We start from the raw sequence: 27,921 nt of genomic DNA on the forward strand, positions 1-27,921 counted from the left end.
CAACAAAATTAGAAATGAAAATGGAGAAATCATAACAGACAACACAGAAATACAAAGGATCATAAGAGACTACTATCAGCAACTATATACCAATAAAATGGACAACTTGGAAGAAATGGACTAATTCTTGGAAAAGTATAACCTTCCAAAACTGAACCAGGAGGAAACAGAAAATCTTAACAGATCCATCACAAGCATGGAAATCGAAACTATAATCAAAAATCTTCCAAACAAAAGCCCAAGACCAGACAGCTTCACAGGTGAATTCTACCAAAAATTTAGAGAAGAACTAACACCTGTCCTACTCAAACTCTTTCAGAAAACTGCAGAGGAAGGTAAACTCCCAAACTCATTCTTTGAGGCCACCATCACCCTAATACCAAAACCAAAACCAGACAAAGATGCCACCAAAAAAAAAAAAAGAAAGAAAACTACAGGCCAATATCACTGATGAACATAGATGCAAAAATCCTCAACAAAATTCTAGCAAACAGAATCCAACAACATAGTAAAAAAATCATACATCATGACCAAGTGGGGTTTATCCCAGGGATGCAAGGATTCTTCAATATTTACATAATCAATTAATGTGATACATCACATTAATAAATTGAAAGATAAAAACCATATGATTATCTCAGTAGATGCAGAGAAAGCCTTTGACAAAATTAAACCCCATTTATGATAAAACCCTCCAGAAAGCAGGCATAGAAGGAACACACCTCAACATAATAAAAGCCATATATGATAAACCCACAGCAAGCATTATCCTCAATGGTGAAAAATTGAAAGCATTTCCCCTAAAGTCAGGAACAAGACAAGGGTGCCCACTCTCACCACTACTATTCAACATAGTTTTGGAAGTTTTAGCCACAGCAATCAAAGAAAAAGAAATAAAAGAAATCCAGATTGGAAAAGAAGTAAAACTCTCACTGCTTGCAGATGACATGATCTTCTACGTAGAAAACCCTAAAGACACCATCAGAAAATTACTAGAGTTAATCAATGAATATAGTAAAGTTGAAGGATATAAAATTAACACAGAGAAATCCCTTGCATTCCTACACACTAATAATGAGAAAACAGAAAGGGAAACTAAAGAAACAATTCCATTCACCATTGCAACGAAAAGAATAAAATAATTAGAAATACATCTACTTAAAGTAACAAAAGATCTATATATAGAAAACTATAAAACACTGATGAAAGAAATCAGAGGACACAAATAGATGGAGAAATATACCATGTTCATGGATTGGAAGAATCAATATAGTGAAAATGAGTATACTACCCAAAGCAATCTATAGATTCAATGCAATCCCTAGCAAGCTACCAACAGTATTTTTCAGAGAAATAGAACTAATAATTTCACAATTTGTATGGAAATACAAAAAAACCTCGAATAGTCCAAGCAATCTTGAGAAAGAAGAATGGAACTGGAGGAATCAATCTGCCTGACTTCACACTGTACTACAAAGCTACAGTCATCCAGATAGTATGGTACTGGCACAAAGACAGAAATATAGATCAATGGAACAAAATAGAAAGCCCAGAGGTAAATCCACGCACCTATGGACACCTTGTCTTTGACAAAGGAGGCAAAAATATACAGCGGAGAAAAGACAATCTCTTTTAACAAGTGGTGCTGGGAAAACTGGTCAACCACTTGCAAAAGAATGAAACTAGAACACTTTCTAACACCATACACAAAAATAAACTCAAATGGATTAAAGATATAAATGTAAGACCAGAAACTATAAAATCCCTAGAGGAAAACATAGGCAAAACACTCTCTGACATAAATCACAGCAGGATCCTCTATGACCCACCTCCCAGAGTAATGGAAATAAAAGCAAAAATAAACAAATGAGACCTAATTAAACTTAAAAGCTTTTGCACAACAAAGGAAACTATAAGCAAGGTGAAAAGACAGCCTTCAGAATGGGAGAAAATAATAGCAACCGAAACAACTGACAAAGAATTAATCTCAAAAATATACAAGCAGCTCCTGCAGCTCAATACAGAAAAATAAACGACCCAATCAAAAAATGGGCCAAAGAACTAAACAGACATTTCTCCAAAGAAGACATACAGATGGCTAACAAACACATGAAAGGATGATCAACATCACTCATTATCAGAGAAATGCAAATCAAAACCACAATGAGGTACCATCTCATGCCAGTCAGAATGCCTGCTATCAGAAAGTCTACAAACAATAAATGCTGGAGAGGGTGTGGGTTAAAGGGAACCCTCTTACACTGTTGGTGGGAATGCAAACTAGTACAGCCACTATGGAGAACAGTGTGGAGATTCCTTTAAAAACTGGAAATAGAACTGCCATACTACCCAGCAATCCCACTGCTGGGCATACACACTGAAGAAACCAGAATTGAAAGAGACACATGTACCCCAATGTTCATCGCAGCACTGTTTACAATAGCCAGAACACGGAAGCAACCTAGGTGTCCATCAGCAGATGAATGGATAAGAAAGCTGTGGTACATATACACAATGGAATATTACTCAACTATTAAAAAGAATGTATTCGAATCAGTTCTAATGAGGTGGATGAAACTGGAGTCTATTATACAGAGTGAAGTAAGTCAGAAAGAAAACAATACAGTATATTAACGCATATATATGGAATTTAGAAAGATGGTAATGATAACCCTATATGCGAGACAGCACAAGAGACACAGATGTAAAGAACAGACTTTTGGACTCTGTGGGAGAAGGTGAGGGTGGGATGATCTCAGAGAATAGCACTGAAACATTTATATTACCATATGTGAAATAGATTGCCAGTCCAGGTTCAATGCATGAGACAGGGTGCTCAGGGCTGGTGCACTGGGACGACCCTGAGTGATGGGATGGGGAGGGGGTTCGGAGGGGGTGTTCAGGATGGGGAACACATGTACACCCATGGCTGATTCATGTCAATGTATGGCAAAAACTACTACAATATTGTAAAGTAATTAACCTCCAATTAAAATAAATAATTAATTTTAAAAAGTAATGAAAATATAATTATGAAAAATATCCCCACATTTTAATTTAACACCACACTTATTATGTGCCAAAAGTACATGTTTTAATATTGTTATGGTGAGTTTCTTTTTTCATACAGAACTTCAAAGTTTCTACATGGTGAAATTCTTCAATCTTGTGCTTTATCTCTGACATCATGCCTTAGAAATTCTCAACTCTAAATTAATTTATTTTCTTCTAATGCTTAAATTACTTCATTTAAAATTTATCAACATTTATTAGAATATTTTAAATGAATATTCTTTAAATGTTTGCTGCATTACAGTGTCTATTTGTATTATTTTCTTATCTTTGCTGCTGAGAAGTATATTTATAATAACTTCTTAATTATTTCAAAGTAATATCAGTGGAAAATGCACCTTTCACCAATTAAAATGACCTTTTATTTAATTTAATGGCCTTATTTTCACTGTTTCATGAAATACCTTTACTGTTTCTTTCATAACTTATTGCATTGCTGTATCTCCCAAACAGCATCTCCCAAAACAAAACATTTTTATTAACAGTTAATAAACACACTTGCATGAATATTTATGATAATTAGCTTGGGTTTTGTTAGTTCTTTGCTTTTTATTTTGATATTTATTTTTTCCATGTTTATATTTATATGAATATACACACAAGTGCAGTATAATTTATTTCCTCCATAGTTTTGGAAATATTTGTTCTAAGTTTAAAAAAATCTATCAGGAGAAAGTGGATCAAGATTTCTAACTAAACAGTCCTATCTTCATTCTGAACCATATTCCTTCAAATGAGAGAAAATACATGAAAAATTACACATATAAAGAGTTGGAAAACAAGAAAGTATGTTCTAGTGCATTAAAAACTTGAGAATTTCCTAACAGATGGAAAAAATGTTGAGATTTGAGCCCAGGACAAATCTTTAGGTAAATTAATTAAGAGAGGGCTTTCTCAATAGGGAAACGAATGGGCCTCTGCCTCCTCCAATTCCCCTTTCCCCCATCCTGAGCTGCTATTAGCCATTCAGAATGAAAATCCAGGGAAGTGTTTGGTAGAGTTCTCCTAGGTTTGGGGCTGGACAGAGAAGCAAAATGAAGCCTGAAATAACTCCACACATTTTAAAAGACTGTAGGAAAGAAAGGAGGAGAAGGAAGTACAGAGAGGAAGGAAGGAAACAAAGAAAGCTGACATTGGCATTTTTCCATAAGAAATAAAATAATGAAACAGTGCTGGAACTAGAGTGGCAGTCAAATGTCATGGGTAGCTTGTGACTGCCAGCAGAAATGAAAAGCAACCTCCATACATTGAAAGAGAAGCTACTTTTCTCTTACTTACTTACTCTTCTCTCTACTCAGGACTAGGTCCTACACATTCTGCTTGTCAAGCAATACCTACAGTCTGATAGGTACAGATACTAGAAACTAATATTTGTAATTAGAAACTAATATTTGTTTGTAGGAGAAGAGGGACTTGCCAGTATAAATATGAACAGATAACCAAGAATGGTGAAACATTTTAGGGAAATTAATAACAAGAAAAAGAGCAGAAATCCTTTCCAATAGAAAAACTAAAATGAGGAAGTAAATGAAAACAAAACAAACCACAAATTTGCTAATCATGGATAATTAAAAGTGTTAGTCACTCAGTCGTGTCCAACTCTTGCCAACCCCATGGACCAGAGCCCACCAGGTTCCTCTGTCCATGGGATTCTCCAGGCAAGAGTACTGGAGTTGCAATTCCCTCTCCAGGGGGTCTTCCCAACCCAGGAAATGGATTCTTTACCATCTGAGCCACCAGGGAAGCCCAAGCATGGATAAGTATTGACCTATAAATAGAGAACTAAGAGCAATGTGGAATAAAATCCTAAATAATTACAAGGTGATGAGAGGGAATTATGAATTGACTCATGCTCTTTGGGGAAAAATCAGAGATACTACAGAATTTGATTAAAATGCTTCACTAAGTATATTAAAATATTGAGTATTCACTAGGAAAAAAAGTGTAACTTTAGCACAGCTACAATAAAAGAGATTAAGAAACTCAGTCTAACAATAGTAAGTGAAAAGAAAACCCCAAACCAAAAGTCCAGTTAGAAAACAACAGGATAGCAAGCAGGAGTCCAAATGAGTTGATAATAAAAATAACTGCTTAAAGGCAGCGTATCAGTAAGCAGGAAACAGCACATTCAAAAGATTACTTGAAGAGAGTTTAATGAAGGTACACTCTGCAGAGGATGAGGGCAGGGTTAAAGGAACCAGCAGGGCTTGAAGTATCACATTTTAGCAAATGGGGGTCATTGTTATCAAAGGATTGAATGAATAAGGGGAACAATATTACTGGAAACTGGTGAGGGCTGGGGACTTTGGAGAAGGGCCATTTGTCAAAAGCTGTGACTTTAGGTAAAGGAACTTAAGAGTCTGTCAAAACTGTAGTAAGGCAGACAGAGAGTCTCACATTTGCCCTACCCAACTGGGAGCTAGAGGGTAAGAAGTCCATGTATATGAGCACTCATGGACATGAGCATCCCAGATGGACATAAGACCAAAAAAAAAAAAGGCAGAGAATGGATCTTTCGGGCATACATACTAACCAGCACTGAAAAGTACTTTAGTATTAGTAGAAAGTAAAAAAAATAAAAGCAAGAATTAAAATCCCTTCTTCATTCAAGAAATATTTACATGACACAGAAATGTTAAAAATAACATTGTGTTATAAATTATTGTGATTATGGAAACAAGCATGGCATTATTAGTATTAAATAAAAAATACTAACTGGTATAAATACTGATATTTGACTAAAAAAACACTCTACAAAGAAGTTTATGAATAACAACAGAGCATCAAAATACATGATAGATATTAAAAACACAAAAGAAATGGATGAATCCACAAAAAGTAGGAAATATTTTAAGATAGCTTTCTTCAGAAATGGAGAAGGAAATGACAGCCCACTCCAGTATTCTTGCCTAGAGAATCCTGTGGGCAGAGGAGCCTGGTGGGCTGCTGTCCTAGGGTCGCACAGAGTCGGACACGACTGAAGCGACTTAGCATGCATGCATGCATCTTAGGAAATAAAGAGCCAATAAATACATAAGAAAATCGAGGAAAGTTAAACATAAGGAAATTTATTCATATAATTCATGACATCCACAAATTAAAGGCAAAAGTGCATGTGAGTTTCTCAATAGATTCATAATACATCTGATGTAATTGCTGTTGTTGCTGTTTAGTTGCTAAGTCATGTCCAACACTTTGCAACCCCATGGATGGTAGTCTGCCAGGCTCCTCTGTCCATGGAATTTCCCAGGCAAGGTGGATTCTTTACCACTGAGCCACCTGGGAAGTCCTTGATATAATTAAACATTCTTATTTCTAAAAAAGAAAAAACTCTGCAAACTTGGAATAGAATAAAACACTTGACTTTGATACAGGGTATATTCCAGAAACCTAAGTATCATAAATGGTGAAACATTAGAAGCTTTCCCAATAAAATTAGAAACAAGGTAATTAAATAGTTAATTCCACTAGAGGACTGTAAGTAAAGAAAAAAGTATGGGAGACCCCTGAAGTTAATGATCACTCAAGAAAGCAGGTTTACTTAACTACAAAGTGAAGCAGGCTTGCTTAGCAACAAAACTTGCAAAGAAAGCATGAGACATGCCCCCAAACAATTAAACAATGATGACACGAGACCCACATCCTGCCCAGTGAGTTCAGTAAGTTAATGGTTCCTAAGACATGCTCCTCTGCATGTACTAATGGAAAATGTGACATTATACTAAAATATGAGATGATTTCCCATTTTTAGTATATACCATCCTTCTGCTGATTTGAGTAGTGCCATGATAGTCCTAGTTTGACCATGAAGGGACAAGAAAACCCCCCCATCTGATGAAAAGAAGGAGCTGATGACAGCAATGTGATGTCTAGTCAAGAATGAGAAAGAAGGTGGTCTTTCCCCTCTCTACTTTTCCTTTGATTATAAAACTGTAGCCTCTCAACGGAGGCACCCTTTTGCTCACCAGCTTGTAAGCCTCACAAGCAACCTATTCTAATAAGTCACTTCTTATCTATCACTTTGTTATTGTGGTTTAGTTGTTTAGTGTCTGACTCTTTTGCGACTCCATGGCCTTTAGCCCACCAGGCTCCCGATTTTCCAGGCAAGGATACTGGAGTGTGTTGCTATTTTCTTCTCCAGGGGATCTTCCTGACTCAGGAATCAAACTGTCTCCAGCACTGCAGGTGGATTCTTCCTGGGAAGCCCCATCTATCACTTTGCCTCTCGCCAAATTCTTCCTGCACTGAGACATAAAGAACTGGAGCTCCTCAGAGCTCCCCCCTCAGATGCATTTTAACAGTTTTAGGAGTAAATAATTGGAAATGTAAAAGACTGATCTAGTCAAATTAGTTTTAAAAATTCATACCCTGAGGCTCTTTCTTTAAAACAGAATGCAATGATAGAAATATAAAGAAGATAGCATTAAAAAAACTAAAGCAAATAATCAATCTTAGGAAGCAAAAGTGGGACAGAAGTGCAGAGTAATGAAGTGGGCTGCAACCAGAGGCCTCCTGGGCGCTAGGTTTTTTGAAAGCAGGCAGAGGTAGATGTCAGTTCAAGTCCTGGCCAGTCTTCAGAGACTTATGAATTTCAAGGTACACAAGACTGTCCAGATGTTGTCCATGAGTACACACTAAAACTGACATTTACACTGCAAAAATGAGTGTTTTCCTTTTAGTCATGTGCCATTGTGTTCTATCAAAACCCATTTCATAAAAGACTATACTCCATATATTTCTCTGGGTACTTCCCACTTATATTAGTAGATAATTAAACAAGCTTAAAAATATGTATGCATATACATATAATCTTAGGATTTAAAAATTGTACTTACTTTTTTACCAGATCAAACATGGTTTTCTCTACATTTACCAGCCATTGTTCTATACCACTTCTTATACGGATTTTCCTATAATTTTTTCAAAAATAATTATTATGAAAAATTCTCTTTATTATTTTTATTCATGTTTCATTCCTTTGGTCAGTCTGTAAAACTGTCTTAAAACTACACCTATAATATTCTTGGGCCAAAGGACTATAATTCTATACTGTCTTTGGTATTTCTAGATCTTAAATTAGAAAATAGATCACCTAGTTTTAGGAAATTTTGACATCAAAACAATAAATCCGAAAAATTAAAAGGAGCCAGTAAAATATGAATTTGCAAAATAGATAAATATTACAAAACATTTTTGGCTTCCTTAATGAATCTTCCAAATAGCAAGCCAAGGTCAGGGCCGGGTTAGAGGATTTGTAAATGGGAAGGTTTGGGCATAGTAATTTTTAATCAACTCACTTTAGGAACCTCACGCAAAGGCTAGGGAGCTCTTACAAGGGGTGGCAAATTGCACTAGTGTAATGGAAGAACTTCATTTACTATAATTGCCAGGAAACCATTCATGACAAAACCAGAAGTCAGAGGAAACAGCAGTGGGAGTAGCATCAGCAACCCTAAGGAAACAGCAAATTTCCTTCCTACCTATATTCATATAATGAAACTTTGTGTTGGCTTATAGGATATATTAATATATATAGATATGGAAAGGTAAAACTCTACATAAGTAAATTATCTTTGAAGAAATAGTTTGATTAGCAAATGTCTATGAAATGTCAGGAACTTCCAAGCAAAGGTTTTAAGTAATGAAGATTTACAGAGTCTAAATGCTTAGTTTATGACATAGATATCATACTTTGGCAGCACAAGGGTTTCTCCTTCAGCAGATATGAACATTATCACAGCATGAGGGCCAATTTCTTGTTTCCATATCAATAAGTGTCTTATATTTTCAAAACATTTCACAAGATGAGGCTGTGGGCCAGAAACAAACGTCAATAACATTATAAAATTCTGACTTGGTTGGATAATAACATTGCTGAACAGAGAATAATGAATGATATTACCTGTACACACTCAGGATTTCTGCTATCAGATAGAATATCAAGAAGTTCAGCATTGCTAAGAAAGTAAAATCTTGGGAATATCATTCTTTTAGTTTCAAGATAGTCCTGTACAGATTCAAAAGAAATACAATTCAGAGTATATGATTAATCATGATATTAATTACATTATCATTTGTGCCTACATTTACATACAAAAGGCACATTATTAAAGTTTCAGTATACATAGTAGTATCAGTCAAAATAACATACTGTGCTCAACAAAAGTTATACTTAAATTACTAACCAAAAAAAAAAGAACCATAACTAAAGCAATTTAAAACAAAAACAAAAAATCCAAGTCTTACACACATGTACACACACATATTATTGATCATTAATAAAGCACTGTATTTTAGTATTATCATCATTGCTTTCCAGTGTTCCCAACTTTCTGCTCTTAATTCCCTATCCTTCTGGAGAATAAGTTATCATTTCAGCAGGCCACTTCACATTCTACTATACAGAGAATTCCTGTATTTCCACCCCTACCCACAATTTATCTGTGTTCACACCAATCTTAAACTCTTCTTTTCAGAGGAAGAGATACTACTCACTTATGTGGGTGAATTATCCTTGTTTTATTTACTACTCTCCTATATCTTCAATTTCTTGGTTGCAACAGACTTCTTAAATTCTCTCGTTAAGTATATGCATTATATACATACACACATGCATGGGCAGAGAGCTTTCTGTAGGTTGTAACTACTATATGTGGGTATTCTGGAGGGGTGATCATAACCACTAAGACTTATGTTCAACAAGCAAAAGGGATGAATGCCTGGAAAAAAAATCTTGGTTTATGAAGTAAAGTGAGTATGTCCACCACAAATCTCAAATATTAAAACCAGTTTTTAAAGATATACATGGCTAGCTGACATTTTAATGTACTGGAAATATAAAAATATATGAACCAATATACAAATATATTAATTTATACAATCATCAAAATATTCATTTTCAACTTCTACTGATTTTATCAACTTAACAATAGTTGTGGTGCTAATATAGATAACATTAATTATTAACTACTTTCTTTCTGCCAGCTCTTGTGTTTTAAATTCATTATCTCATTTAACACAAAACTCCTCAAGGTAAGAGTTATTCCCAGTTTAAAGTTAAGAAAAACTAAGCTCTCAAAAATTTGATACTTTGCCTAATGTCATCTCGATTGATTCAACCATTTTTTTGTTGTTTTTAATAGCATTTTCATAAACTTATACATGGTGAGAGTTTGAAATATTGTTGGCTGCTAGAGTAAAGAAGAAAATCTACATTGGAATTAGTTTCTGTAGTACATTACATTTTGCAGATTAAATGATTCTCCACTTTACAATTGCTATAGTTTTACCTCAAGATTTTTCTTTATATATTCAAGATGTATATTGCAATTTTGCAGAATTTCAAGGACTCCTGCAGAGGTAGCTATTTGCAAAGCATCCAGTTTGTTGTATATTTTTGACATTATTTCTTTCCACATGGAAATGACTTGAGAGAAGAGTTTTGCTTCTGCCGGGAGCTGCCTTTGGAGAGAAAATTTGAGATAATTTTGTTTTTGAAGGGGCTATAATAAAAATCCATAACCTAGATGCATTTGCCACTGAATATTGTTCAATTTAGGGCTTTCCTGGTGGTTCCGATGGTAAAGAATCCATCTGTGGAAGACCTAGGTTCGATCCCTGGGTTGGGAAGATCCCCTGGAGGAGGGTGTGGCAACCCACTCCAGTATTCTTACCTGGAGAATCCCCATGGGCAGTGGAGCCTGTTGGGCTACAGTCCATGGGGTCACAAACACTTGGACATGACTGAGCGACTAAGCACAGCATTGTTCAATTTATAAAATGTACTGAGATTATATTTTTGCTGACCAATCACTAACTAAAGATTTTTTTGAATGTCTATTATGTACAAGTGATGTACTTGGTAGGGAATACTAGGATAAATTGGACATACATTCATCATTTAATAAGATAATATTAACACTGAGTCAGAGAGATAAGACAGATATATACCAGGTTCTATATAAAATAAGTTGAAGCAATCTGTGTCCTACAAAATGTAGTAAAACAAAGGGCTACTGAAATCCTAGAAAGGAAATGCAATTTGGGGAGAGGTTTTGGGGAAGAAGGTATTTGATCCGAGTGTTAAAGGAAAAGAGAACTGCAGAGAGGGCACTAGACTTAGGAGCAGGAATATAAAGGCACGTATAAGAAAATCTGAGTTCTATTAATAATTATTTAATTTTAGAAGATTAGGAAATGTAAAGCAGGTTCAACATAAGTATAGAAATTTTCCTTTACAGATTATCAGTATTTTCTCTCCTTGGAAAAAGGAAGCAAATGCCACACATGGCATGGTAATCTAGTGATATATTGAGTTTTGTTGCTATTGCTGTTGGAGTTTAATGAAGGAAGTGTTTTCAGAAGTTGTGTGATCTAGTTCTTTCACTTTTTCTGCTCACGCAATTTCCCTCTCCCATCCTACCCTAGCTCCAATCTGAATGGCTTGGAGGTTGAGGTGGAGAATAAATTGAAGGGAAAGCCTTAAAATTTTTTTAAATTGGAAAATAGTTGATTTACAATGTTGTGTTAGTTTCAAGTATACACCAAAGTGATTCACCTATACATATACATATATCCATTCTTTTTTAGATTCTTATCCCATACAAGTTATTACCGAATATTGAGTTATCTGCGCTACACAGTAGATCCTGAAAAGTTATGTATTTTATATATATAGTAGTGTGTCAATTTAATCCCAGCCTCCTAATTTATCCTTCCCCTGCTTTTTTGCTTGTGGTAACCATGTTTGTTTTCTTCATTTGTGACTCAATTTTTGTTTTGTAAATAACTTCATTTCAGCCATTATTTTAGATTCTACACATTAAGGGATATCATATGATACTTGTCTTTCTCCATCTGACTTACTTCACTTACTATAATCTCCAGGTCCATCCATATTGCTGCAAATGGCTTATTTTGTTCTTTTTATGGCTGAGTAATACTCCATTGTATATACGTACCACACCTTATCCATTCATCTGTTGATGGACATTTAGGTTGTTACCATGCTACTGTAAATAGCTCAGCAATTAAAACTTGGGTGCATGTACCTTTTCAAATTATGGTTTAATGGGATTGATAGATCCCACTGGTAGTTCTATTTTTAGATTTTTAAGTACCCTCTATACTTTTCTCCATGGTGGTTGTACCAATTACATTCCCACCAACAGTGTAGGAAGGTTTCCTTTTCTCCACATCCTCTCCAGCACTTATTGTTTGTAGATTTTTTTCATGATGACCATTCTGACTGATGTGAAGTGATACCTCATTGTGGTTTTGATTTGCATTTCTCTAATAATTAGGAATGGGCTTCCCTCATGGCTCAGTGGTAAAGAATCTGCCTGCTAATGCAGGATACACAGGTTCAATCCCTGGTTTGGGATGATCCCCTGGAGAAGGATAGGGCAACCCACACCAAAAGAGTCAGGCATGACTTAGTCACTACATAAAAACAAAAATTTCTACAGCTCAGCAAAAATCTTAGCAGGGAGAGACTTCAATCTCACCTACAGTTTAGCATCTTCCCAACGTCTCTGGGAGGTTCTAGTATAACTCGCATTTAGTTGGGAGTGAGGGTAAATGGCACTACATACTATACTCTCAAAAATTCCCCTTAAAGAATTCTTTTCTCTATAGAAGGCTTCAGCATCCCTTAATTAAAAGCCCCGTTTCTAACCTCACAGCAAATCCTGAAAAGAAAAACTTGGTGATAATGTGAATTCCTTAACCTGGAGTTGTATCTCGCCATCATTTAAGAAATCTTTAGTAGAAAATAGAATTAAAGTTTGAATTTATGACATTAAGTTGTAGTCATAAAGAACATATCCCTAAAGGTATGTGGTTTCATCTTTGAGAACTATCAGAATACCCATAGATTAATGAAAGACTAAAACATTCAAATGACAAGAAACATACATGTATAACAAAAATGTGTATTGTTCCCTACAAAGCAATACTTACATCTAGACCGTTCCTTTTGTAAAACTCTAATAGCTCTCCTTTGCCAGTAAAATAAAGTTCAAAATAGTTAACCTGATATTCAAGGTATTCTTGTAATCTGTTCTAATATGCCTTACAAATACCTTCCCCAGGTCTTCCTACTTTATTTCAGAATGGCTTCTAGACTATCTTGTGTAATTTTCTGCTAGTAGTTTCAATTCTGTCTACAGAGTACATGTCTCAAGTACTCTTGAGAGCTATCACTTAAAGACAAATTAATTCAAATGTTACAAATAAAAGAAATGGTAGAATTTCAGACAATTTTTCAGTTCAGTTCAGTCGCTCAGTCGTGTCCGATCTTTGCGACCCCATGAATCGCAGCACGCCAGGCCTCCCTGTCCATCACCAACTCCTGGAGTTCACCCAGACTCACGTCCATCGAGTCAGTGATGCCATCCAGCCATCTCATCCTCTGTCGTCCCCTTCTCCTCCTGCCCCCAATCCCTCCCAGCATCAGAGTCTTTTCCAATGAGCCAACTCTTCGCATGAGGTGGCCAAAGTACTGGAGTTTCAGCTTTAGCATCCTTCCTTCCAAAGAAATCCCAGGGCTGATCTCTTTCAGAATGGACTGGTTGGATCTCCTTGCAGTCCAAGGGAATTGTTAGGACCTCTATTATTTCACATGGTTCAAAGCAAGTGACTGTCATTAATGTGTGAATACTATTAAAAACATATTTATTGTTCACGTGAAAACCATACTAATATTCCAGAACTAAATAGACATCTAGCATTGTGGCTTAAGGATTATGACATTTGTCACTTATTTCCAAGTACTTAATAGCTTTATATCAATAATTGAGAAATAAGGATTTTTTTTATAAAGATGATGCTTTAAATCTTTTAAAAAAGGAAGATGGTTACATAATAATGATTTGGCAGATTATATTTCTATACCTATAGGTAGAATAGTTTTAGAGTGTTCACTGAGGAAATTATTTCTCTCTTTTTTTTTTTTAAACTTTACAATATTGTACTGGTTTTGCCATACATCAACATGAATCTGCCATGGGTGTACACGTGTTCCCCATCCTGAACCCTCCTCCCACCTCCCTCCCCATACCATCCCTCTGGGTCATCCCAATGCACCAGCCCCAAGCATCCTGTATCCTGCATCAAACCTGGACTGGCGATTCGTTTCATATATGATATTATATATGTTTCAATGCCATTCTCCCAAATTATTCCACCCTTTCCCTCTCCCACAGAGTCCAAAAGACTGTTCTATACATCTGTGTCTCGTTTGCTGTCTCACATACAGGGTTATCATTACCATCTTTCTAAATTCCATGTATATGTGTTAGTATACTGTACTGGTGTTTTTCTTTCTGGCTTACTTCACTCTGTATAATAGGCTCCAGTTTCATCCACCTCATTAGAACTGATTCAAATGTATTCTTTTTAATGGCTGAGTAATACTCGATTGTGAGGAAATTATTTCTCAAAAATTACAGGAAATAAATTACTACATTTTTTTACCTGTACATGACATAGTTTAAGTTTTTTACCTTTGTATTTCTGCAGAATGAAAGATTGGTTCAAGATAAAGCCAATTTCTTTGGCAATTCATCCATTCCTCAAGAGTGTATGAGAAGAGAGCCAAGTTTTGATCCCATTCATCTACAAGATCCTACAATAATAAAAATGCACATACATACACATCTAAATGCATAAAATTACTTATGAGTAATGTGATAGAAACAAACCAAAGGTGACTATCAGTCACTGACATAAAAAAAGTAATTATAATAGAGGGTCACATTCAGTTCAGTTTAGTTCAGTCACTCAGTCATGTCTGACTCTTTTCGACCCCATGGACTGCAGCACACCAGGCCTCCCTGTCTATCACCAACTCCTAGAGTTTACTCAAACTCATGTCCATTGAGTCAGTGATGCCATTCAACCATCTTATCCTCTGTCATCCCCTTCTCTTCCCACCTTCAATCTTTCCCAGCATCAGGGTCTTCTCAAATGAGTCAGTTCTTCACATCAGGTGGCTAGAGGGTCACATAAATTAATGTAAATTGAATTATATTTAGTTTGGGGAGAGGTTAAAATGTCTTATTCATCCAATTGTCTTATTGTACAATATTCAGATATTTTTGGTAGGCATAGTTTTTCATTCCTTTCTTTAAACATTTTTGTACAAATGTGTATGTACCTATAATATCTCTAACAGTTTATATAAGTGTAACCATATTATGCACACTGTTTTGTAAATTGCTTTATGTTTTAACCTAATAGTGTCTTTTAGAGAGTTTTTATGCCAATACTTTTAAGTTTTCTTCATTAACTTCAGGAAATTCTACTGTGTGAATAAGACATCTTTTTTCAGCTAGTATAGTACTAAATAATAGAAAAATGGTTGAAAATCAATTAATAACACAATGTTGAAAAATCAGTAGACTGGTCTATCCCCTAACTGTGGCTTCTCAGAAGGAACCACTTGTAACTCATTTATATTTCTCTTCTGAGATTAACTTCTATATTTCTTTCTTTTAAAACAAATCTATATTTCAACAGCTTTATTAAGGTATAATGGAATATAATAAACCACATATATTTAAAGTGTACAACTTGATGTTCTCAGATATGCTTATACCTGTGAAACAATCACCAAAATCAAGATAATAAGCATATTGATTACCTTGAAAGGGTTTCTTAAACCCTGTTGTAATACCTTCCTCCCAACTGACTTAATCCTATTCCTATGGAAACCAGTGATTCCCTATGGAAACCAATGATTCCTATGGAAACCACTTTCTGAAACTATAGACTAGCTGGCATTTTCTAGAATATTATATAAATGGAATCATACAGTATCTATTGTTTTTTGTCTGACTTCTTTCACTCAGCATAATTATTTTAGGATTCATTCATGTTGTTGTATATATCAAAAGTTCATTTCCTTTTATTGTAGAGTAGTAATTCCACTTCAGACGCTTACTCCTTGGAAGGAAAGTTATGACCAACCTAGATAGCATATTCAAAAGCAGAGACATTACTTTGCCAACAAAGGTCCGTCTAGTCAAGGCTATGGTTTTTCCTGTGGTCATGTATGGATGTGAGAGTTGGACTGTGAAGAAGGCTGAGCACCGAAGAATTGATATTTGGCAAAACTAATACAATTATGTAAAGTTTAAAAATAAAATAAAATTAGAGAAAAAAAAGAGTACTGGAGTGGGGTGCCAGTGCCTTCTACTTAGAAGCAATTTTATCACTTGTAGTGTCATTTTTAGATTTGTTAAGGAGGACAAGAACTGCATTTAATCTAGGACTAATTATTACACATTATTGTGGCATTTTCCTTTTAAGCCCTCTAATGCTTGTGCGTTATAAAGGTTTTTTGTTGTTGTTGTCATTGTAGCTGGTGGATATGGGTATTGTTCCCAGCTCTGTGTGAAAGGTTCCTTCTAGTTCACTCAAGACCATTGTCCTGGTCTCCACTAGTTTCTTTACATTCATATGATTAGGTATGCTGCAAACCTGACTCGGGATCTTCCACAGATCTCTGAAGTTCTTTCAGTGCAGCTCTGTCCTCCGATACTTTATTTTGCAAACTCTATCTTCCTTTTGCTTCTTAGTCTTTCAACAGCATCTCCTAATACCAGGGAGTCTACCATCCTCTGGACGGATTCCTCCCCTCTCTCTCAATCCAGGTGTGGAAACTAATGACAGAATGATGGGGCAATAATAGGGCTCAACTTGCTTGTTTGCCAACTCTCAGGGATCCTTGTCCTTCAGTGTTTGACGTCCATTTTTCTAAAACCAGGATGTCTGATGTATTTTTTCTGTTATGATTTGAGTATTTCAGGCAAAATGGTGTACCTGGTCCCCATACTCCTTGCTTGGAAGTGGAAGTGGTGTGTGTGGATGTGTGTGTCTGTTCTTTTCAACTTCTTGACTATGCCTAATTTATCATTTATTAAATTCATTTTTACTGAACTCTAGCCAATTGTGACGAGGTTTGACTTGTAATTCTCTTCTTTTTGCTTATTTATAATTTTAAAAATTTGATTAACATTTCCTATACATTCTCATAGCTGCTTATTAATTTCCTTTTTTTTTTATGGGTGATTTTGTTGTTGCTGGTTTGGGTCTATTTTTTGCTACTTTTTCTGTTCATTTTTAAATTTTACTGAATGTGGTTAGAGAACAGTCTATTTGGATTATCTCTTTTTTGTAATTTACTGAGTTTTTCTTCTCTCAGGTCCAAATAAGTGACACTTTCCCTAACTGTCTGTGTGTTTGTAAATAATGTGAAGTCCATTTGTTGAGTACCTATTTCTCTCTTGTTTTTTTATCCACCTATAATCAATCATGTTAATTTCACTCTTAGATATCTCTATATTATTATACCTTATTGTGATTCCTAAAGTTTTAAAATGACTCTTAGCTATGTTATGGATGTGGGGCTGCTCAGAGAGAGACTATAAGGGAACATGGACTACAAGCTGACCTATAATTCAATTTCTAATTATACTAGAATAGATACAGAAGCTGTTAAAACGATGGAGCTTCCCAGGTGGTGCAAGAGGTAACCCACCTGCCAGTACAGTAGACATAAGAGATGCTGGTTCAACCCCTTGTCAGGAAGATCCCCTGGAGAAGGGAATGGTACCCTGCTCCAGTATGCTTGCCTGGAGAATCCCCATACGGTTGCAAACACAACTGAAGTGACTTAGCACACACACTATGAGGGAACACTGAATACAAGCTGACTCTATAGTTCAATTTCTAATTATACTAGAATAGATATATAAGCTGTTAAAATAATGGCAAGGATACACAAATATAGAGGTGGGATTAACCTTTAAGGCAAATAGCACAGGGAATGAAAATGAAACATATCACTTCAGCAAAAAGAATCTCAAGGCAACAGTTTTGGCATGAGGACTGTCAGAACTGTGGCTGTATCTAGCAGCAGTGCTGCTGCTGGCAAAAACCATGGTTTAAATGGTCATATTTTTAATTTGATGTCAATTTACCTAGTCTGCCCAAATTAAAGTTTCTGACATTTCCTGATGAATAATTAGTGTTGCCATAAAAAGTTATATTTAATATTTAAAATGCTAAATATTCAATCTCTCTTCTATACAAGTACATGAATGATTTATACATTCAAAAGCTTACACGATGCAAAAATTAAAGTGATAAAACTACAGACAGTTAAGACATTTCTCTCTGCCATAATATTTACCTTAATGGGCCCGAGATAGGAAGATCCTTTAACTGTGGCAAGTATGATTTGAGACTCTTCCAGCTGAACTAATATATCATCTATAGATGAAATTATTAGGATAGAGTAAGCCTCGGTGTGATGAAGAACTAAATGTAAAGGAGTAGTGTTCCAAAGATCAATAACCTTATACAGCATTTTTTCAAGAGTGGCTTCACTAGTTGCTGAGGTTGATATCTCATTTATTTCATTTTCATACTGAAACATCTAAAACAAAAAAATTTAATATCCAATGGAGCAAATAATTCCTGATACATTTAAAATGGAAGATTTAAATGAATGTGTTGAAAATTTGATTCCAATTAGGTTTATATCCTAACCAGAGACTTCATGGTCTAACTTTCATGAAGCAGCCCTTTTCAGTTTTTAACCATTCTATTTCACATTCTTCTTGCTCAGTGAAAACTTCTGACTCAGTATTTATTTCTTCTGATTCTAGTCAGCATAAAAAAGAGTTAACAGCACCTTCTGCAGATCTGCAGATAGCATTATTTCTTTCAGCTTTCTTTTCTCTGCACTAATGCCAATTGCTTAATTATTCTGTGACAAGTTTTTACTTTCTATGATAATTCTTGGGATATAACAGTCTGAGAGAATATAACTCTAATGGACACAGCTTTCCATGGCTTCACTTTGACACAGCTCCATAAGGATAAATGCCTCTCAAAATACTTTAATGGAGTATTTACAGACCTTTCCATGTGCACTGACTGCCAATTTCCATTGGACAAAATCTTGATATCTCCAGATTCAATCACCAGAACAGACATACTTGGAGACCTGCTCTTCTCTGAATCTTGGAATTAACTAGCTGCCCTTCCTGTTTTTATCGCTGATAGAAGATTCTACTGCTGTTCCCATATGTCATTCTATTTAATATCTCCATTTATTTCCAGTAGTCATGTATGGATGTGAGAGTTGGACTATAAAGAAAGCTGAGTGCTGAAGAATTGATGCCTTTGAACTGTGGTGTTGGAGAAGACTCTTGAGAGTCCCTTGGACTGCAAGGAGATCCAACCAGTCCATCCTAAAGGAAATCAGTCCTTTGTGTTCATTGGAGAGACTGATGTTGAAGTTGAAACTCCAGTACTTTGGCCACCTGATGCAAAGAGCTGACTCACTGGAAAAGACCCCGATGCTAGGAGGGATTGGGGGCAGGAGGAGAAGGGGATGAAGGAGGATGAGATGGCTGGATGGCATCACCGACTCGATGAACATGAGTTTGGGTGAACTCCGGGAGTTGGTGATGGACAGGGAGGCCTGGCGTGCTGTGATTCATGGGGTCGCAAAGAGTCAGACATGACTGAGCGACTGAACTGAGGGTTGAAATTGTGCCAGATTTTTGGAATGCTCATTGGCACTGATTAAATAGTCTGAAACTATCTAGATATTTTGATGAATTCACTCTTGGACCATAGTTCAGTTAGGATACTCTGATAATGATCCAGGGAAGGATGCAACATTTAGATGGGATGAGGAAAGAGAGCAAGAGAGGATTCAAAGATTATTTCATCATTTTTAGCTTAAGTAACTAGAAAAAAAGTGGAGGTGCCATTAACTAAGATGGGGAGGATAAAGGAGGAGTGGAACTTTGGAGATGGAGAAAGAGAAGTGCATTTTTGACATGTTAACTTTGAGATACTTTTTAGACATATAAGCGGAGGTGGATCTATGAGTTCAGGAGGGCAGCTGAATCTATGAGTTCAGGAGGGCAGCTGAATTTAGGGCTAGAGATATAAATTAATTTTTAAAATAAATTAAAGTTCACTTTTAAAATTCTTGTCTAATTACAAAATTTTCTTCATTTCCTCATTATAGCAAATCATTTAGTAGAAAATTATAGGCATAAAATATTATTTTGGTTATACTAGACATTGTCAACTGTGGAACATAAAATATAAATGAAGCTTATTGTAAACTACACATGAAAATAGAAAAATTTTAACCATGAAAATCATAGTAAAATTTTATTTTTATAACAAAACCTACAGGTAAATCAAATAGCTGCTAATTGTATATTTTAAATAGAATATCAAATTATTTGTAGGGCCACCCTAACATGCTCTTAATATATCTTCATTTTATATAAATACTGTAGTTTTGATTGTATTCCTATAAAATTTACTCTCCACAAGAAGTATCACTGTTAAATAAAAACACTAATTTAATTTCATTTGTTATGCATGAAAACCAGTATTACTGTTTTCGAATCACCTATGAATGGCACGATGAATGGCTTATGCTTATAATATGTACATCATATTTTTAAACCAAAAAGCAAATTTACTATTCAATGTAATACTAGTTTTATCAGTTATTAATCTGTACTAAACTATCATCAATGAAGCATCACCCATCTACTAATACATTACACTCCTACTTTTCCTAACATTCCATAAACGTCTTATTTTTCATTTCCTACTCCTTGTAGATTTACTTGCCTACTTAAATTTGGGCCTTCTGCTATGCCAACTTTATTTCAAACTATTTTAACTTACCTTGAGTGCTAAAAGATTCTCTACTGTACAGTTTTTATCAAGAGACACTGACTTTCCAATAATCTCCTGGAGAGCCTCCCAATGCCTTGGCTTGAGACAGGGGTTTCCTAGTGCTATGATGATTGGCAGCTCTTGTTTAAAATCTATCACTGATTGCTTAAGATGTGTCACCATGTCATTTTTAGGTAGACCTATAAGAAGCAATGGGTCAGCAGCTTTATCATACAGTCCACATTTTCTAAGCCAGAAAACAAATTTGCTATTTAATGTAATACTGCTTTATCAGTTATTAATCTGTACTAAAATAATGAGGCTTATTAACATCACTCTCCCATAAGAATCAAGCATGGATTAAAATAAAGGGAAATAGTTAATCAGGACTAGTGAATAAAACCCCAAACTATCAGAACAAGTTATTTTGCAAAATTTGATACTAGAGATAGCTAGTTACCACAGGGTTTCCCAGATTTTCCCTGACAAGATAGACATACAGACAGAGAGGTACACACAAATAATTCAAAAGACTATTTTGGTTTTGGGGCTTTTCAATTCTGCTCATTAAAAGAACATTAAGGGAAAAAGCCAATCACTATCATTTTATAAAGAATATATCTTTACATTGAAATGTAGAAAATGAAGGTAAAAACTTTGCCATAGACCAGAACTGATCTTTCCTCTGGCATTAACACCACACCACAATACAGATTCCTGGGTCGGGAAGATCCCCTTGAGGAGAGCATGGCAACCCACTCCAGTATTCTTGCCTGGAGAATCCCTATGGACAGAGGAGCCTGGTGGGCTACAGTCCACAGGGTTGCAAAGAGTCGGACACGACTGAGTGACTAAGCACAGCACACACAAAGGGTGCAGGACTCAAAACCTGTGCAGCTGAAGGTCCAACCCTGATAACCTTTTACTCAATTTATAAAAGAGGGAGGAGACAGAGAAATAGCCAAAGTAGGGCACTTGAGAGAACTGAAAACTATACGCATATTCTTGACTATCCAATTGGTACAGATGAGGCTTATTTTATAAAGCTATGTTGAATAACAAAGTGTATTTCAAGACTTGATCAGATAAAAAGATGAGAATAAGTTTTTTGCAAGTCTATACTGTGGTGAACAAGATTTAATCTGGGAAACTATGGATAAAAAAAGTTTTATCTACTTGTTACTTTATATGTTGCTCTCTGAAACAGATATATGACACAATATTGAAAGAGAATGCACAAAATGAGTGTTGTGTTCCTTTAACACTCTGGGTGATTTGTCCCCAATTTTTCTCTTTTCTACAGTTTCTGTGATAGTCATATTTCTTATATAATTTAAAAACAAGCAAAATAAGGTGTTTTCCTTGAAAGGAAAAAAAACAATAAAACAAAAAAAACTATAAAAAAAACCTATAGCTTAAGGTATAGCTGAGAGATCAGAGGAATTTAAAAAATAAAAGCATTATCTTGCCAAGTGGAATAAAGCTTTCTATTTGGAAAGGATTTGATTTTACAGAATTGCTTGCAAAATTCTGTGTGCAACACAGCATCTCTGTGTTGGCAAGATTTCAAATTTGATGATTAGCAGAAGGAAAACCTATCAAAATGACTCTGGCTGTTTCTCGCATTGCCCAAAGTATACTATCTGCACACACAGTGAGGGTTTGAAGGTGGGTCCTTAACATCAAAACATCCGTGGTTCTAAGAGCCAGAATCAGGTGGAAGTATTTGGGGTTCTACCTAGAGAATCAATTTTTAACAGATACAAAATTGTTACTAATTAATTAAAATTTTTTTTCCAAAGTTTTAATCTCTTTCTTGCTTCAGGAAGTGATTCCTACCTATACTCTTGTACTGTCTTTTCAGTCATTAATGGTCAGTCCTTGGAACAGGTAAAGTAACAAAGCCAAGGACAATGATCTTGCTGGTCTAGTAGCCATTTTTGTGTAATCTTAAGTAGAAAAACTTGAGAAAGACACTTTACCTTTTTCTAGTACAAAGATTATTTGCATCCATTTTGAAACATTTCTATATACTGATTCTGTATCAATACTGTCAAGAGTGCTATTCCTCCATTCCCAAAAGAGTGTTCCCCATTCCTCTTGTGCATCCCATAATATTTTCCTTAAGGTTAAGTCATAGTCAATGTCAGCAATATCTGAAAGTACAATTTGTGTAAGCTCTTCCATATTAAGAAAATTCATATGAGACTGGGAATCATCGAAACAATCCTGATAGTTTGAATATGTTTTAGCTTTGACAGCTAAACTTGCAGCTTCCTCTGAAAGAGTCTGGATCATTTCCATTGCTGTTGACACTGGAGTACTAGCACATAACAAAATAGAATTTCTTATCTAAAAAAATAATAAAACATTTTTAGGAGGGTATAATGTTCTGAACTTAAACATGTTTTATTGACAGCATTTTAATATGCCACCTAAGTGTCAACAAACTTTATTTGCAATCATTATCTGAAAAGACTGTCCTTAATTTATACTTATTTATGATTATGCTTAATTTTAATTCTTTTTTATTACAATAATACCTAAAATTTGTGTACTTTCTGTATGTCAGGTCCTGTGATAAGTAACATTGAAGACCTTATTTACTAAGTACATACAAGAAATTTGAGAGATAATTTATATTTTCCATGATTTTTCAAGAAGTTCAGAGGTTCCCATCATCTAATGGTTAAGTGGCAGTTCCAGGGTAGGGCCCTATGATAGCCTGCACTCCAAAACTTACTTCCTTTTTCTGATGAAGCTGAATTTGGTATTATTTGAATGATGTTTATCACATGCTACCTTATATTATTAGTTTTCCCACTGCACATAAAATTGTGGACATTTGCAACAATAACCTCCAAAGAGGAATATAAGTAAAATTTTGTTCTGATTTCTTACTACATTATAAAATTCTGCAGATTAAGGATAATTTCACTTATTTACTTTTGTATACCTCTTAGAACCTAGTATCATACATAAAAGCTGTTGGAAGAAGTAATGAATTTGGATCCTACCACCTTATTCTTCAAAAAAAAATCAAACCTATGGAACTGCATGTACCATTGTGTTATGTGTAGTGTGGTCATCCAACAAGTACTGATAGCAATCATAACACAAAAGCTTAAGCAATTGAGAAACAGTATCTGTGATGATGGAGAGGGCTTAGAATAATCTATATCAGTGATGCTTATATAATGGATTATCATAACATTTTCTTTAGGCTTTTCCTGCAATTTCCATTCATTAATATTTATTTATGTTTGTATATGAGCTATCTTTGGGGGGGAGGGAATACTTGGAGAAATAATCTTAGTTGCTTAGATGGAGGTAAGGTTTTGTCAACTCTATCAGCAGTATTCTAATTGAGATCTTCACAGAATGATATGTCACTAAATATACCAATAAAATAATTTAAAAGTTTATGTAATTGCACCCATCAGAAGATGGAGTAAATATGCCCCACCCTGTCTTTCCCAGTGAAACCTGGACAGAACACATGGAGGGAGCAGTGAGGTGAGGAAACTGAAAATAAATTGTAGAAGGCAGATTGGGGAAGAATATGGTAACTTGAAATGCTACCAAATTAGCAATGAGTTTACCATTTTCTCCCTGACCTAAGCTCAATGTATTAGAAACCTGGGAGGAATTTTCAGGAGGCAAAACCAGTGAGAGCTCTAGGAGAACTTACCAATTCTGACTTGAGGAGCAAGAAAGGTTCTGACAAAGATTCTTTGCTTGACCAAACTTTAGTCAGGCTCCCCGGTGGCTCAGATGGTAAAGCATCTGTCTACAATGCGGGAGACCTGGGTTCAATCTCTGGGTCGGGAAGATCCCCTGGAGAAGCAAATGGCAACTCCCTGCCACCTCCCAGTACTATTGCCTGGAAAATCCCATGGACAGAGGGACCTGGTAGGCTCCATGGGGTCACAAAGAGTCAGACACGACTGAGCGATTTCACTTTCTTTTCTTTCTGACTGACTACTAAGTAGGTTGTAACTTTTAGGCTCATATGTGCACTTCCTTATAAAATTAAGTTTTAGTAAGAACCTTGCTAAGTCAATTTAACCAGAATTCCCATCCTCAATGTCTGCTCATCCTAGACAACAGATCATTTCCCCTATTGCAATCATACTGAATGAAAATCTGTTTTTACCACTTTGACTACTGTTCAACTCTGGGTTTTCTTTGACAGCTCCTAACACTCAGAGTATGGAAATCCTCTCTTTCTCTCTCTTTTTTTCTCACAACCCAGTCCTAAAACAATTTTAAGGTGGTGGCAATGGAAGCCTCAGGAGCTGAAACTCAGAGAAGAGAACTTTACTTTCTGTCTTGGTAATCTGTGGTTCTAAGGAGGGTCAACCCTGTTGATTTTTTTCTCTCTGTGTTCTACTACTTTGCCCCAGATGTGGGTGCAGTTATGGAAGTTGACAGAGTACAGTAACAAGTCCCAGTTTTCTAACAGAGGACTGAAAAAAAGAGTGCAGAGAATCTGGAAAATATGGAGAAGACTGTAAACAGAAAGGACCTCTGGAAAGTAATTACGTAAAGTTGTGTGAACTCCTGGGCTCAGCTGAGCTGCACACATATAGATCTGATCCTATTCAGCACATCAAAGACTCTGAGATTAAACTAACATACCACTACCCAGAATAATACTGACCACTGGACGGCACACACAGGATGGCACACACATGGTCTGAACAGCACCTTAGAGATATTGATAATGGAAATAACAATGGAAAGAAACCCACAGCCCAAAGAAAGTGGGTTGGAACTTGGGACCTGAATCTGACTAGGTCAACAGTTTTCTAAAACAAAAATACCAACATGGCATTTAGGTATGAAACAGAACTTTAGAGCATAATATTTAATCCAATATTACTCCATATACAAAAAACCAGGAAAACCTCAACTCACGTGGGAAAAAATAATCAACAGACACCAATGTCTAGATGACACAGATGTTAGAATTATCTGACAAAGAATATACAGCAGGTTTTATAACAATGCTGCACAGAAATAATGTATATTCTTGAAGCCATTGGGAAAATAGAAAGTCTTAGCAAAGAAAAATAAAAAAAGATATAATTAAAAATCAAATGAAAATTTTAGAACTGAGAAACACAATAAACAAAAGTAGAAGTTCATTGGATTTGATTCAATAATAGCATGCAGATGATAGAAGAAAGAATCAGTGAACCTAAAGATAGATGCTTACTCTAGCTGAGACCCTCTCCAGGGGTTGCCCTTTACCAAAAAGTCACACAAGATTACACCCCCTCTATAGCTCCATCCAAGGAGAAGGCAATGGCAACCCACTCCAGTACTCTTGCCTGGAAAATCCCATGGACGGAGGAGCCTGGTAGGCTGCAGTCCATGGGGTCACAAAGAGTCGGACACGACTGAGCGACTTCACTTTCACTTTCACTTATAGCTCCATCATGGATGTGTAAAGAACCAGCCCTTTTGTCTTCATTCAGGATAACTCTGCAGAGTCATTCCAATTTAGAGATTCCCCTGGTTGCTCAGATGGTAAAGCATCTCCCTGCAATGCGGGAGACCTGGGTTCAATCCCGGGGCTGGAAAGATCCCCTGAAGGAGGGCATGGCAACCCACTCCAGTATTCTTACCTGGAGAATCCCCATGGACAGAGGAGCCTGGTGGGCTACAGTCCACAGGGTTGCAAAGAGTCAGACACAACTGAGCAACTAAGCATAGAGCATAGGATCCTATGAAACCTACATGGCAATGACACTAGAGTTCAATTTTTCCTTCTGTCCAACCTTGATTACTTCAAGCCCTCACACTGTTGCCAGAAGCACTTTCCAATGAACCTACTGTAATACAGATATTCCATCTCAGTGTCCAACCTAGTACACTTAACATATAAATAGGGTGAACTAGAAACCTTGGTACACATGCATATGAAATTTCTCGTAATATTTTAAAGATTGCAATTGAATGCGTTCAAGTACTCTCATATGCCTATTTTTTCACCTTTATTTTATTTGTGTGAGGCCAGTATAGATTCTGCATAGATGCAGAAAATTTTTAAAGCAACTAATTGTAATACATAATATTGTGCTTAATACATATTAGGTACCAAAATATATTGAATAAATATGATAATAGTAACTTGTAATGGTGGTGGGGATAGAGGGGAGTGGAAAGAAGCAAGGATTCTGGAGCCCTAGCCCTCACTGTGATCTTAAGCAAGTTAGTTAACCTCTTTAAAACTCAGGTGTTTGTTTGTTTTCATGCAGAAAAACAATAAAGCACGTAGCATGGTTACTGACGCTTAGTTAAAGCTCAGTAAATGTTGGTGTTTATTGTAGTTTGCTCCTTATAAGTGAGTGAAGCTGGAATTATTATCGTTTGGCCTAGACTAAAGCCCAAAAAGTATCCAGGGTTTTTTTTAGCTCTGTTTATGTCATGCGCCAACTTTAGCAGTCTGTTGAAGCCTATGGAAAAAAATCACCACTTTACTGTTGCTTGTCTACATTAACTCAAAGTTGGAGAAAATGCTAAACTTCAGTTAGAGGTTAGTGAGAACAGACACATAATATCACTTCTCATTCAAATTCACAAATCAAAATTATGTCTGTGGATTCCAGGTTAAGAATACTTGGACTAAATTATTTACTTAAGATTCCACAGAAAGGAAATACCTATATGCTAGGCTTACATAATGAGAAACAAAACTTACTTTGGCCTTTAAATTACTAACTTCAATACGTAGACCAGTGATGTATGATTCCAAATTGTCTCTGAATTTAGAAATAGCAGCATCTTTATTTGTTTCGCTTAACTTCACAGAAGTTTTTAGTTGACCAAACTTGATGAGAAGGATTTTATAAATGGCAATTTGCTCTTCTGAAACATGGATCTGGTAATACCTTACAACAGAATACAGCTGAGCAACTATTGTGTACTCTTTTTCTAACTTAGATATTTTTGAAGAAATTGCATCCAAAAAAGTAAAATATTCCAAAAATTCTTCTATTTCAGTGGGAGTATATTCCAGCTTCTGCAAGGATGAGTCTATAACCTAAAATCATTAACAAATCAATTACAATTATATAATGATTTTTCATTATTTTAGAAAAGTAGTTACTCAATATC

The 27,921-nt window shown here is 35.7% G+C and overlaps 1 protein-coding gene across 1 annotated transcript in view; it reads right to left on the reverse strand.

Moving 5' to 3' along the window:
• The window catches only part of DNAH14 (dynein axonemal heavy chain 14), a 354,570-nt gene that overhangs the window by 218,647 nt on the left and 108,002 nt on the right, over window positions 1-27,921 (reverse strand). Inside the window, exons 17-25 of the mRNA XM_070384410.1 lie at window positions 27,506-27,847; window positions 22,779-23,148; window positions 20,806-20,996; window positions 18,269-18,514; window positions 14,577-14,698; window positions 10,362-10,533; window positions 8,975-9,079; window positions 8,764-8,882; window positions 7,908-7,982 (exon numbers count right to left, since the gene is read on the reverse strand). Of these exons, the coding sequence (XP_070240511.1) occupies window positions 7,908-7,982; window positions 8,764-8,882; window positions 8,975-9,079; window positions 10,362-10,533; window positions 14,577-14,698; window positions 18,269-18,514; window positions 20,806-20,996; window positions 22,779-23,148; window positions 27,506-27,847 (1,742 nt within the window). The remainder of the gene's footprint in view (window positions 1-7,907; window positions 7,983-8,763; window positions 8,883-8,974; window positions 9,080-10,361; window positions 10,534-14,576; window positions 14,699-18,268; window positions 18,515-20,805; window positions 20,997-22,778; window positions 23,149-27,505; window positions 27,848-27,921) is intronic.

Source organism: Bos mutus, chromosome 16 (assembly GCF_027580195.1).
Source record: "Bos mutus isolate GX-2022 chromosome 16, NWIPB_WYAK_1.1, whole genome shotgun sequence".
NCBI lineage: Eukaryota > Metazoa > Chordata > Mammalia > Artiodactyla > Bovidae > Bos > Bos mutus.